The sequence below is a fragment of the Chaetodon trifascialis genome, chromosome 6 (assembly GCF_039877785.1).
Source record: "Chaetodon trifascialis isolate fChaTrf1 chromosome 6, fChaTrf1.hap1, whole genome shotgun sequence".
NCBI lineage: Eukaryota > Metazoa > Chordata > Actinopteri > Chaetodontiformes > Chaetodontidae > Chaetodon > Chaetodon trifascialis.
In genome coordinates, this window is record NC_092061.1 from 21,253,100 (window position 1) to 21,265,566 (window position 12,467).

General features: G+C 41.3%; 1 protein-coding gene across 2 annotated transcripts in view; it reads right to left on the reverse strand.

Moving 5' to 3' along the window:
- The window catches only part of fras1 (Fraser extracellular matrix complex subunit 1), a 228,953-nt gene that overhangs the window by 81,990 nt on the left and 134,496 nt on the right, over positions 1–12,467 (reverse strand). For both annotated transcript variants that reach the window (XM_070964455.1, XM_070964454.1), the window contains exons 20-25: positions 8,557–8,712; positions 5,862–6,008; positions 4,189–4,335; positions 1,817–1,957; positions 1,422–1,562; positions 1,159–1,299 (exon numbers count right to left, since the gene is read on the reverse strand). In XM_070964455.1, coding sequence (XP_070820556.1) covers positions 1,159–1,299; positions 1,422–1,562; positions 1,817–1,957; positions 4,189–4,335; positions 5,862–6,008; positions 8,557–8,712 — 873 coding nt within the window. The remainder of the gene's footprint in view (positions 1–1,158; positions 1,300–1,421; positions 1,563–1,816; positions 1,958–4,188; positions 4,336–5,861; positions 6,009–8,556; positions 8,713–12,467) is intronic.

A 12,467-nucleotide genomic window follows, 5' to 3' on the forward strand; every position in this document is an offset into this window, starting at 1 on the left:
GACTCCTCTAATGGCCCGACTTTGCAGACAATGCTGTTTTCCATATTCAAGATAACCAATTAGTATATTACTAATAAGAAACTCTTAATGTCAGGCAATAAATGTTAACAGCTTCTTCTACTAGTGGCTGAAAAGACAGCAGAGCCTTATTTTAACTGCGCCTGTTGGAAGAGGAGACACAGAGTGGAAATACACTTTTACTACTGTCAATATAGTGGCCTTCAGTAATTGCATTTTCTTCATATAAGCTGTTGAGAAACTGCCTTCAGCTCTGACCTGCAAAGGCTTAAATTTGATGTCTGCTTTTAAAGCTCACTTAAATAGCCTTTTTTATTTTAACATAACACAAAGAACAGTGGCTGCCTGACCTCTGCGTGGCATAAAGACTAAATCTGTCATCATAAAAGCAAATTGATTATTTGCACTCAGCAAAGAATCACCACAAAAAGCCTGGTTCCATTGTTGGCACAATGTGGACCTCAGCATTAGGTGACTTTCTAGATAAATTGTGAATTAGCAGAGTACGTTTGTTGCTGTTAAGTTAATTAGACAGCGAGAATGGAACACATATTTTACTATATGAGCTGCAGCTTTGGATGGACATTAACGTTTAACAGCCTGGCTCAATCACCCCGCATCAGGCTGTGGGACATTCCTATTGGCTTCACCACTGTATGTCTTGGTTAACCAGTCTGTTGCCTAGCAACCAGCCATGTGGATTTGTTTTTATGTGGCTTTCTTGATTCCATTTGCATGTCATTAAAATGCTCTGCTATTTGGACAGAGAATAAGATGCAAATTAACATTTATTTGATGTTTAATGCAACTTCACATGCTTTGCAGAGTACAAAGTGTGTGCGCTATTTTTCTTTAGAAAAATCTTGATCTCTAAATCAAGTTTTATTTTAATCTACTTGAACAGAACTTCTCTTTGACTAAAAACATGCCGACTGCATGTGACCTGTCACAGAGCTCAAAGCTACATAATTAGTACAGCGATCTAACAGAGACATCTAATGAGGACTGCTATATATAAATATCATGACGCTGAACTGCAGTCATGTGATTTTTGACCTGATGCTTTTCAGCTCTTGGGTTGTGCCTGGAGGTGGAATGAGTGACAGCTCTTGACTCTGTCAACCCCACACACGTTATTACCGTGGCAGGTCCTGGTCTTCAGGTCGGCATAGTATCCATGTCCACAGTCAGGTGTGCAGTATCCTTCCATCAGGTAGATTTGGTCACGACAAGCTCTGCAGCGTCCCACCGCGTCACACAGCACACAGTCGGATGAACAAGCTACAGAACACGCAGAAGTAATATTTTGGAGGATTGTTTACCCTTTTATTAACTCTTTATCTTTGTACAGGTATTTTTTTTCTGCCCTTGCACAGATACCCTCACAAAGTCTTTACACTCACGTTTGCAAACTTGGGAGGAGGCGTCCAGGAAGTACTGTCTGCCACACTCGAGCACACACTGACCCTGCAGGGTGGCGTAGGGAGGCTGGCATTGCTGGCACCGTCTGGGACCCTGACACTCCACACAGTGATCGTCACAGCCTGGCAGAGAGAAAGACACACCGAGAGCGTTAAAGTCAAGGATACAACCAAAGTGACATGATGCTGTGGCTTCAAAGGGAAGACTTAGACATATAAAATGATCTTTTTTGAAATATGTTCATTCTAATAGAAAGTCTAATATGTGTTTACTTCATTCCTAGTGTTGTGCGGATGTGCAGCTAGTGCTTTTGTAACTGCACATATTTTCTCTTTGTGTGATGCAAGTCAGCTTATCTGCTTTTCAGTGGACTGACTGAGGCATTTGTCTCCATCCCGATAGGAGCCAGGGGAGCACCCCTGGGTGCACACTCCGTCCTGCAGCACGTATCCCTCCATGCACAGCAGGCAGTCTGTCCGCAGAGGGCCTTTACAGGCGTTACAACTCCAGTCACACTCTGGAAACAGGATGGAGGGCAGCAGTGGAAAAGGAGGAGGCATGAGAGTGTGTGTGTGCGTGTGCATGTGTGTGTGTGTGCATGTGTGTGTGTGTGTGTGTGTGTGTGTGTGTGTGTGTGTGGGGGGGGGGGGGGGGGGGGGGGGACATTGGGATTAGAAATGGGGGGATTTTGAAGGCAAGAGCAAAAGGTGAGAGCAGAGCAGAGCAGAGGAGAGGGATGGAGAGAGAGAAAAAGAGATTAATAAAGTCTTTTTCGACAGGGGATTTATTTTAAACCCATTTGTGGTTTTTCCCTGCACATCTGTTGTGTTTGTGCTGTGCTCCATTAATATTAACAAGGAAATTAAACACAACGGGGCAAAAAAAAAAAATGTTTGTGTGAGCTTCCACAAATTTAAAAAGATGACTTACCACAGCATTCCCAGCAATTAGGGTTATTATATTACATTATATTATATCATGTTGGATAAAAGCAGATATTTTTGATCCTTAGAAGTCATGGTAAAGTAAATTAATGAAGTGGCAACAGGGGACTGGTCATAGTAAATATATCTTATAAGTCTTATTTCTGTAAAAAGGGTTTAACATGTTATGAGCAGGAAGGTGTTAGATGTTAATATTTTGTGATATCATCACCAAAATTCTTATCATTATTCATTCTGTTTTCACTCAAGAACACAAACAATCAACCTGCCGGAGGTGCAATAAAGGAAAATCAGAGGGTCGTCATAGTCATTAGGATACATCGCCTGGGAAAATTCAATTCATCCATCAGTTGTTGAGATTTTACATTCTTTAACAAAGTGGTGAACCGACCAGTCAACAGACTAATGCACATTGATATCCTTATAGCCACAGTACTGTGGTTACTAACAGTTACTGCCTTTGTTTTTTAATTTTGTCACATAATTATTGGACATAATAATTGTAATAATAATGTAGTAATAATAATTGTTGAACAGTGGATCTTACTGTAAGTTTCATAACATTATATCTACCTGCCCAATCAAGCATCACAAACATCCTCAGTTTTTTTAATTGTCAAATCCTTAAAACAACCAACTTTTTAATCACTCTCCTGTTCGTAAGCATTTTATCTCATTTTGTCTTAAAGCCTACATGAGAAGTCTCATGTAGCCTCATTAGAGTTCATCTCTCTCACATGACAGTGGGGGAATAGTAAGCAGACTATAGTGTGGATCCAAAGGTAGCGGTATAGGTAAATTAAGAGTTTCCTCATTAGAAAAAGATCACTGATAAGTGAAACAAATGTAGGTTGTTGGTAGTGCTGACAAATTTCTATGAGATTCTCTCTAGTTCCTCTATGGTTGTGAACCTTAAGCTCTGAGGTTTTCTTAAAGCCCTTTTAGTGTTTCAGCAAGAAGTTAGCAGTACTGCTTTCTAACGCACTGGGTTCACCCACGGTTCAGTGGATTACCCAGGTAGTGTCTGCAGCTAGCTTGGGGGATAAACACAGCATCACGGGCTGGATGGCTAAAACCGCCTGTCGAGGTGGGAGGCATTGCTAGCTGCCTTGCAGGAAATCAAACTGTGTATATAGCCACAGGCAGTTAGCTTAGCTGCTAATCCCATGACAGACACGGGAAGTGGTGGTTGCACCTTAAGGGCCGGTTCCTTTGGCCTGCTGATACTAAATCTCATCACACTGAACCGAATCACTGATAAAGGGGAGTCTGCTACACGATGTCTGTGGGAAGGTGGCTCCATATGGCCTGTTCATATTCTGAACCTTAATCCCATCAACTCATTATTCTCTGTAACACAAAGGAAAATAAAGGGCAAAACATATTTTCACATATCTTATTTGTCAGTTGGCAACAAAACAGAGTCAGATTCAGTCTGACAGGATGTGGTCTGAGCTGCTTAGTGGGTAATTAAATATGTGAACACAGCGATTGCATGGAGAATGGAAAAAGGACAAATTATTCAGTTTGGACATGGGCTCATTCATCAACTTCTCTGCGCACTGGAAGACGTAATACTGAGTTAAAATGCACACGCAATATTTAGGATTTGCATATTTGGTCCCACAGTTAATAACTTGATCAATGGACTCCATAAACTCAATGTAGCATACTACCCTACATGCAATATGGATGGAGAGTAATTTATGAATATCATAAAAGGCGCACCACACATCCTCATTATTAATCCATCCTCTCTGTACCACTGCAGTGTGTGTTGGTTGTCATGGTGATGGCATCGTACCTCTGCAGGTCCGGGTCGTGGTGTTGAGGTAGTACTGATGGGCGCAGCTGTCGTACTGGCATTCCCCGAACAGCAAGACCTTGGCCGGGTCGCGGCAGGACGTACAAACCCCGGCCATGTCGCACGTCAGGCACTGGCTGTCACACGCTACCGAAAACAAAAAGGTCGACATGGAGGTCTGGTTAGATATGAGGTCAGAGGGGAAAGGATCAGTGACAGAATGTATTAACACCAGCTAATACTGGCTGAGTGCTGCTTTGTTCGACGCAGGGATGTTCTACTGCTGAACGCTTTGACAATGCGGCTTTATCATATTCATCATATTTGTTGCAGTTTTTAGAAGTTTCAGTCACAAGATCCATTTATTACATTCAACGAGAAAGTGTTGATTTTATTTGGTTTGTTTGCCTGGTAACTGACAGGATATCTGAGAAAATAGTCCACATATTTAACGTAAATTTGTTAGAAAGTCTGGCGATGGACAAAAGCAAAAATGAATACATTTTACATTTCTAAAGCAATATTGGGCAAACCTTCAGCCTACCTCTGTCACCTTCTCTGTCAGCACTGTTAATTACCAGCTACACTCCTCCAAGTGTTACTTTTCAATGTACCCCGGGTTTTAACTGATTTGGGGAAAACTGCCTTTTCCTACTATGCCTCATATCAATTAATACATTTAAGGGCATCATAAAGAATGTGGTGACAGAGACATGTGGTTGTTTTTCTTGAGAGGGCCGCTCCGCTATGTTTTAATAGTTGTTGTGGAATTTAATTGTTGTTTGTGGAATATTGTATGTTTTTTTGTTTGTTTGTTTAATATGTTGTAGTGGTTCATTTTAATATGTTCTGACTGGCTGCTACCTTGGCCAGGTGTCTCTTGTAAAAGAGATTTTGAATCTCAATGGGACTTCCTGGTTAAATAAAGGTAATAATAATGATAATAATTTTGAGTGGAGATGCAAGAATCTTTTACAGGATTTCTTAATAAGTCAAGGTAGGGCATGTTCACACATTTGCACAATTTAATCATCAGCTAACTACATGAATGAAAAAAGCTGATTGTCTATCACTGTGTTTATTTCTGATTAAGGTTGAGAGGCTGAAGCAGCCTTGGCACAGGTATGCACTGTCTGAGTGTTTTTTAGCTACGAAAGCCATTGCAAAAGCTGAATGAAGTTGTTTTGAATACCAGGTAGCAGGAGCCAGTTCAAATGAATGCCTTACAAATACTGTTTTAAATGTTTTCAAGGTAATTTATAGAAGCACAAACAATACAGAGAGCTGCTGCTTCAACTGCAGGTACATCAGTCACAAACACTGTGAGGGCATATAATGCAGCTTGTGGAAAAGGACATTAGTACGCCGCATTAGTAAAGAGGAACAGGATGCAGAGATGCTTTTATGTTCACCATAAAAATGACTATCAAGTTGAATCAAGGCCTTAGAGAGCCTCAAAAACAAAATGAGCTGGTGTTTAATACAGAACCATTGTGCTGTCTACTGTCTGGTTTTTATTATTTTGTCCACCTCCTGTAAGTCATTAAGGATCCACTGCGACACCATGTCTGTCAGATGTAATATTAGACAGCTTCCTAGACTGCTCCTAGTAACATCTCTGGTTTTTTACATATGTCAAACGTTTTCAGGTGAGATGCAGTGCTGGGACTTACCCTGACAGATCCTGTGACCGTTGTCATAGTAACCAAGGGGACATTCGGGAGCGCAAAGACCCGAGGGTAACAGAGCACTGTTGGCGGGGCATGAAGTGCAGGAGAGAGGCCCCGCCCCGCTGCAGGCATCACATGATGGATGGCATTCTGGTAGGAAAAAGCATTTTATTTCACAACAGGAGATTAAACTTAAGACCATTCCATGCAGAGATCATGGTCATGGGGATTGGATAAAGTTAAAGGAATATAACAAAGAAAATGCAAATGATGCAACTGACAATACCCACACTAATATACTGCTGAACCATGTAAGTACAACATAAGAAAATAACTAGTTGAGATATATAGCAGCTTCCCGAAAAGTTGCATGACTACAAGCTGATGAAATACCAGGTCTGTCATAATAATAATAAAAAAAAATCACGCACAATTCTGATTAAAGCCACATTCGTGGGTTTGAAAATACATATTCATAAGTCTTGCTAATCACTATCAAGGGTCTAATCATTCTCAGATTTCTCTGCTCCTTACACTCCCCACAGTCCACCATCGCACACTGCTTGTATGATTTACTATCATCAACATCAAAAAATGGCTGAAAAATTGGAAACTTCAAACTCCACTCTGATGTGGCAAAATTCATTACCAGGCCTAAATCAATACCAGGAGGAGTGAGATGCTGCACAAGCATGGCAAAAAAAAATAAAATCAATTTAGTTGCTTGTGACTGCAATGACACATAAAAATACAACGTATCATGCATTCTTATCGTCTGTATGTCTATTTATTTGTTTTGGGGAGTATATGTATCGAATAGTGCTATTTCTATCTTGCTTTGCAAGTCTGTGTGTGTGTGTGTGTGTGTGTGTGTGTGTGTGTGTGTGTGTGTGTGTGTGTCTGGGGCTTTGCTAAATGAGCCTCCAGAGGTTTTGCTCTTGGAGCCTGAAGCTTCCTCTTCACACCCTGCATTTGAATGTGTGTGCAGACTCACAGCACAGCAGCTCAGTGTGGAGGCAGAGGCTACCTCTGAAACATGAGGTGATGAAGATGATGAGATACTGATAAGAACGATGATGATGATGGAAAGAGGAGGATGACCAAGGTAGTGATGATAATACTCATGAGATTGAGGAGGATGAGGGGAATTTGAATGAGGAGAATGAGGATGAGAATAGTGAGGATTAAGATGACGGTGGTGATGATGATGAGGATTACAATGACAACATTAATGAGACTGAGGATGAGAATGATGGGGATTTTGATGAAGAGGAGGGTGGTGAGGATGATGATGCTGTTGATGATGACGAAGATAGTGATGAAGAGAGGTGATGAAGATGATGATTATTATAAGCACATAAATGATGAGCAGATGATTAGGAGGATGAGGGTGATAATACTGAGGATGACGAGGATAAGAACAACAATGGGGATGATGAGAATGATGATGATTATGATGATGAGGAAGAGTAGAAGGGTGTGGATGACGAGGGGGGTGAGGATGGTGAAGATGGCATGATGATCATGAGGGGAATGTGGTTATAATGGTGACAATGATAAGAGGATGATCGAGATAAGAAAGAGGATAATGGTGAGGATGATGAAGATGATAATAATGATGTGTACATTTTTGAGGATGAGGATGATAATAATGGCGATCATCAGGATGAGATCCATGATAATGATGAAGATGTTAATTAGGTTCATAATGTGGATGGGGATGATGAGGAGGAGGGCCGGGATGATGATAAAGATCATAAAGATGATGCTGATAATGATGATGAGGATAAAGCCATGAGGATGGCCATGAGGATGAAGGCAATAATAATAATAGTAACTACAATGATCCTTATGGGGTGATTTCTTTGGCTATATAATCCTAACCTAAAAACTTCACAACATGCAGCCTCTTGTACTTTCACTTCTAGTGCAGAGTAACTGTTCAAACATGAATACAGGTTTTCTCAAACACAGTAACTCCTCCAAATCTCAAAATATCTGCCCAGTCATTGTTTTGAATCTCTACACAGTTCACAGTTGAGCTTCAATACATCGACAGTGAGCTGGGAGGAAATTTGTGGATTTGGTGTACTATTGGGACGATGCACCTCCATAGCCTGCCTGCCTGCACTGAAATTGATTCCACTGCAAAATAAAAAGAAGAAACCTCTGACAATATCCCTCAAGGAGAGCAAAGACTTATTTATAAAGATTTCTAAAGCAGAATGTTTCTTTAAAGCAGTGTTTCTCAATCCTGGTCCTCGGGCCCCACTGCCCTGCATGTTTTAGATGTTTCCCTCCTCCACCACACCTGATTCAAATGATCAGCTCGTCATCAAGCTCGGCAGCGGCCTGATAACGAGCCACTCATTTGAATCAGGTGTATTGGAGCAGGAAACAGCTAAAACATGCAGGGCAGTGGGGCCCGAGGACCAGGATTGAGAAACACTGCTTTAAACCCTGGCTTTGAATTCAGATGTTCTGTTGGTTCTGTCCGTTGGGTCAGTGGAAGACATGCAGGTCAAGAAAAACTCCTACCAGGTCAAAAAATGACCCCGTGTGAAAGATCTTTGACTGATGAATAAAACATAAAAGCTTTGATGGGGTTTTTCTATCAGGTTTTACATTAAGGGAGGCTCCTGCCTGGCCTCTGACCTTGTTATGCATTGTATATAGGCAGGAGAGTAAACGTCCTTACTCATGCAGGCTCCATGCCAGCCGTAGTGGCCTTGGGGACAGTGAGAGACGCAGTGATCGCCCAGCAGCCAGGTCCTTGGCGCTTTACACCACAGACAGACACTGCCGATGCCCGTCTGGAGGTCTGCCGTGCAGCGCTGACAGTCTGAGCTGCATTCTGCGGGAGGGACACACACAGGAAGGAATACATCAATACATAGGACACAGATAAACATCAAGGCCCCATCAAAGTCACACTCAGTAACACGCTGCTACTGCTGCTGTGCCTTTGTTATGGCACCAAAATAAAGAGCATGGAAAGGTTATTTTTGGTTTTAATCATGCCTTGCCTTATGCTCCTCTTCTCATTTTCAGATTCAGAGGAAACACATAATGTTGTGTCATACTAAACCTGACATGCTAACTTAATGATTTTTAGAGCACCCATGAATTGATGAACTGGAAGAAAAAGCTTTTTTGGCTTTTAAAATGGACAAAAGGACATTTACAGGATCTATAAGGACGCTTCAATGTCATTCAATGACATGGTCATTCTTAATCCAGAAGCCTCTCTGTTTCACAGTTCAAGTCAAAAAAAGAGTCAAACACTTTTCAACTCATTAACATGTTCTTCAGTAAAAATCTTCATCATCTTCATTTCTTTTAAAGGATGGGACCTGTTCAGCTGAGGGCAGAGAGAGGGCTGTACAGCTGATGAATCTTTTGCATGCAGTTGTCATATTTGACTAACTTCTGAGTGGATTCAACGTGTGTGGGAGCCTTCTTGAAAGACAAACAAAAGAAACGCAACAAGTCAAGACAAGAGCAATTACCTAAGAAACAGTCCAACAATAGATTTTAATGAGGATGTCTCATCGAGAAAGACTGGAACTGGCTGTTAAAATGCACTAATTAAAGCTCACTAATGGTTCTTTTGTGAGAATGACAATTGCAAAAGAAATTCTAGCTACATACAACAAGGAAGGCAACATACTGGGTCCTTTCTGCCTTTCCTTCTGCCAATGTCCTCATCTATTAACTCTCAAAAGTAGATCTTTCTCTTTCTTTTGGATAAACGCTCACACGCGCCATCCCTCGCCTCCTCCCTACCCGCAGAGCCGTATATACCCACAGAACTTATCGCAGCTTGGTCGCCCAAAAGGAGCAGAACAATGACGAACACCCCGCGGGCTTTTATCAGATGCTATCTGGGTCCGGCTGGCACAGCGGTGAGCACCTTACAGTTATCTGTCCGTGCTGAGATAACCGTCTACAGTCAAAAGCAAAACAACAGGGCTCTGCAGGTGAGGAGCTGTGTGTTGGCCAGGTGAGGAGAGCAGATAAAGAGGCGGATCACGTGGAGGTATGAGAAAGAAAGACAGCCATGCACACAGTCATAAGAGTGCTTCTCTTTCTTCATGAAGGATTAGCATATGAGAAAAGTTTGGAAGGATTACAAGGTGAAAGCAGACAAATCTCAGATCATGTGACAACAAGATGTGGATTACATCAGAAAATATTTCTCTGCAGTTTGTTGGCTGATAACCAGCCACTCTCTTGGCTCTAATGGTGAAGTAGTAGTAGTAGTAGTAGTAGTGGTAGTAGTAGTAGTAGTAGTATTTCAGTACATTTATAAGATAAAATAAGAGGATGACGCTTTCAACAGTGTTGACAAAGGTTCTAGCATTCAAATAGAGGGACAACTGAGAAAAAAGACAAGATTTTAAAATGTATTCAAAAGCAAAAGTACAAAATAAAAGACAAGCGAAACACAGTAATGTAAGAATAGCACTTGGAGCAACCTGAGTCTTAAACCAAGCGTTCATGGGATAAATAAAACTAACACACAGGAGGAAAAAAGCACTTGTACTGCCACGTTTTCTATTTCTGTTCTTATCTGACAAACATGTTTGCCCTGTTAAATACAGGCATGTTATATTTAACTCACTGTTTCCATGGCTTTGATGACTATACTTATTCATGCACTGCACTTTCTTTTGAATGTTACTTTCTCCATTGTTATGCAGGTTTAGAAGTTTTAGAAGATGTTCCTGACTCTGCTGTCTCTGGGCCCTGGAGGCAAAACTCTGTTTACCTTCAGCCTCAATTCTTATAAACCAAGAAACTGATGTTTAGTCAACGCAACTGAATCAAGAGATGGAAAATGCTGATTACCGATGATTTGTTGTATTTTCAGTTCTCCTGTGTACCAAGTTTAGATTCAAGAGGAGAGAGAGCGAGTGGATGGGCCAATAAACTGGATTTGGCATCGTCAATTAGAGGAATAAGTCGACTAAGTCTACAATAAGTCTGCATATTTTGTACCAGTTGGTCTCTACTTTGTGTTACGCTGCTACAAGATGGGATTTTTGTGGTTTATTTATAGAAGATTTACATGGTACACTTGTCAACTTACTACAAACCCGCTGTGAGAACTGCTTGGTTAGGGCTTTAGGTTAATGCTCGGTAAACATATGGGTACTTGGTTAAGGTGGGGATTAGTTATTATTTCTGCTAATAGCATTAGGTCATATTTTTGCTTTGAAAGTCAACTCCATGTAAAGCACTGTTTCATGGAGAGGGCTCAGGGTCAGTGATATGTGAACTAGACTGTAAACTTTAAATTCAACGGGAAAATATTTAGCTCTCCCTTCATGTGTCTGACAGCTATTTCTGTCCGCTTGCGTATTTCTGAATAGCTGATGTTTACCCCAGACGGTTGGATTATTTCTGCCTCTAGAGCAGCTTTTCCTCTGACACTGACAATGCTTGTAAAACTCAAACTCCAATCTCCTGAACATGGCATCTGCCCAGGTGAGACACGCTCTCCTTCTGAAGCAGATCCAATATCAACAGAGTAAAAGAAGACGGAGAAAATGAAGAACTTCCTCTCTGTCATCGCTCATCCACACCTTTCATATCACAGCACTTTACAACAAAACACGAATCAGCATTCCTCCTGCCAACCCTCTGCAGGCGATCCGGCTCCGGGCGCTAAACAAATGGCTCCACGGTGGAGATAAGATAACTCAGGCGTCAGGGATTATTGACTGTGCAGACTAAAACTGAATATAAAACTAAAATGGTATTGATTTGAGTCCTCAGAGCCCCTCTTTATGGCGTAGTTACCATTTTTGAAGCACATAAAAAGGTATGCTGGAGTTATAAATGCATGGCATGCAGTCTGGATGATTATATTCTCCTGTGGGTCTGATTTATTCCAGACATTATCCTGTATCATGCTTTTTTCTCCAGAAGTGCATAGAGGAGAAACTTCTTCAAGAGGGGTAATAGAGGAAAATCAAGACTTTAATGTCTCTCAATTAGTTGCTTCCTTGTGACTTTGTGCATTTGAAAAGAGAATAAAACTTGTTTCCGTCAGCGGGGACGGAGCCTGAGTGCAGTAGGAGTTCACAAAGCAAGAGGAACAAAAGTGGGACATCATCTTTATGTGACGGTACAGCCGTAAGAAAAGAGGGAGAAAAGCTGTGTGGTCCTCTGACGCTGACTTCGCCCTGTCTAGACATGTCGCCTGAACAAAGAACGGATTTACAGATGCAGCTATTAAAGCAGTCCTACTTTTCTCTTCTTTCCACTTCTTCTCCTCTCGCTCCCCAAAAACAGCAAAATCTCTGCTCTTATTCTAGATGTCAGTATTAGGACAACAATTGGTCTGGAAACTGGTTGGGAGGCACAGTTTTTGTTGTACATTAGTCTAACTCCTAACTAGCTCCAACAATAATGCTCATATCACATGCACAACATCAAAAACAACTTTAATAATAAAGCTCACAATAATTACAGTGTTCAGGTACGAAGAGCCGTGCATCATATTCTGTTGAGATGAAATTAGCTCTGTGCCTCCGTCTGTGCCTGGAAAGAAGACGGGGCAATAAAAGATTTAACCCTTTCAAAGATGCACCAACAAATATC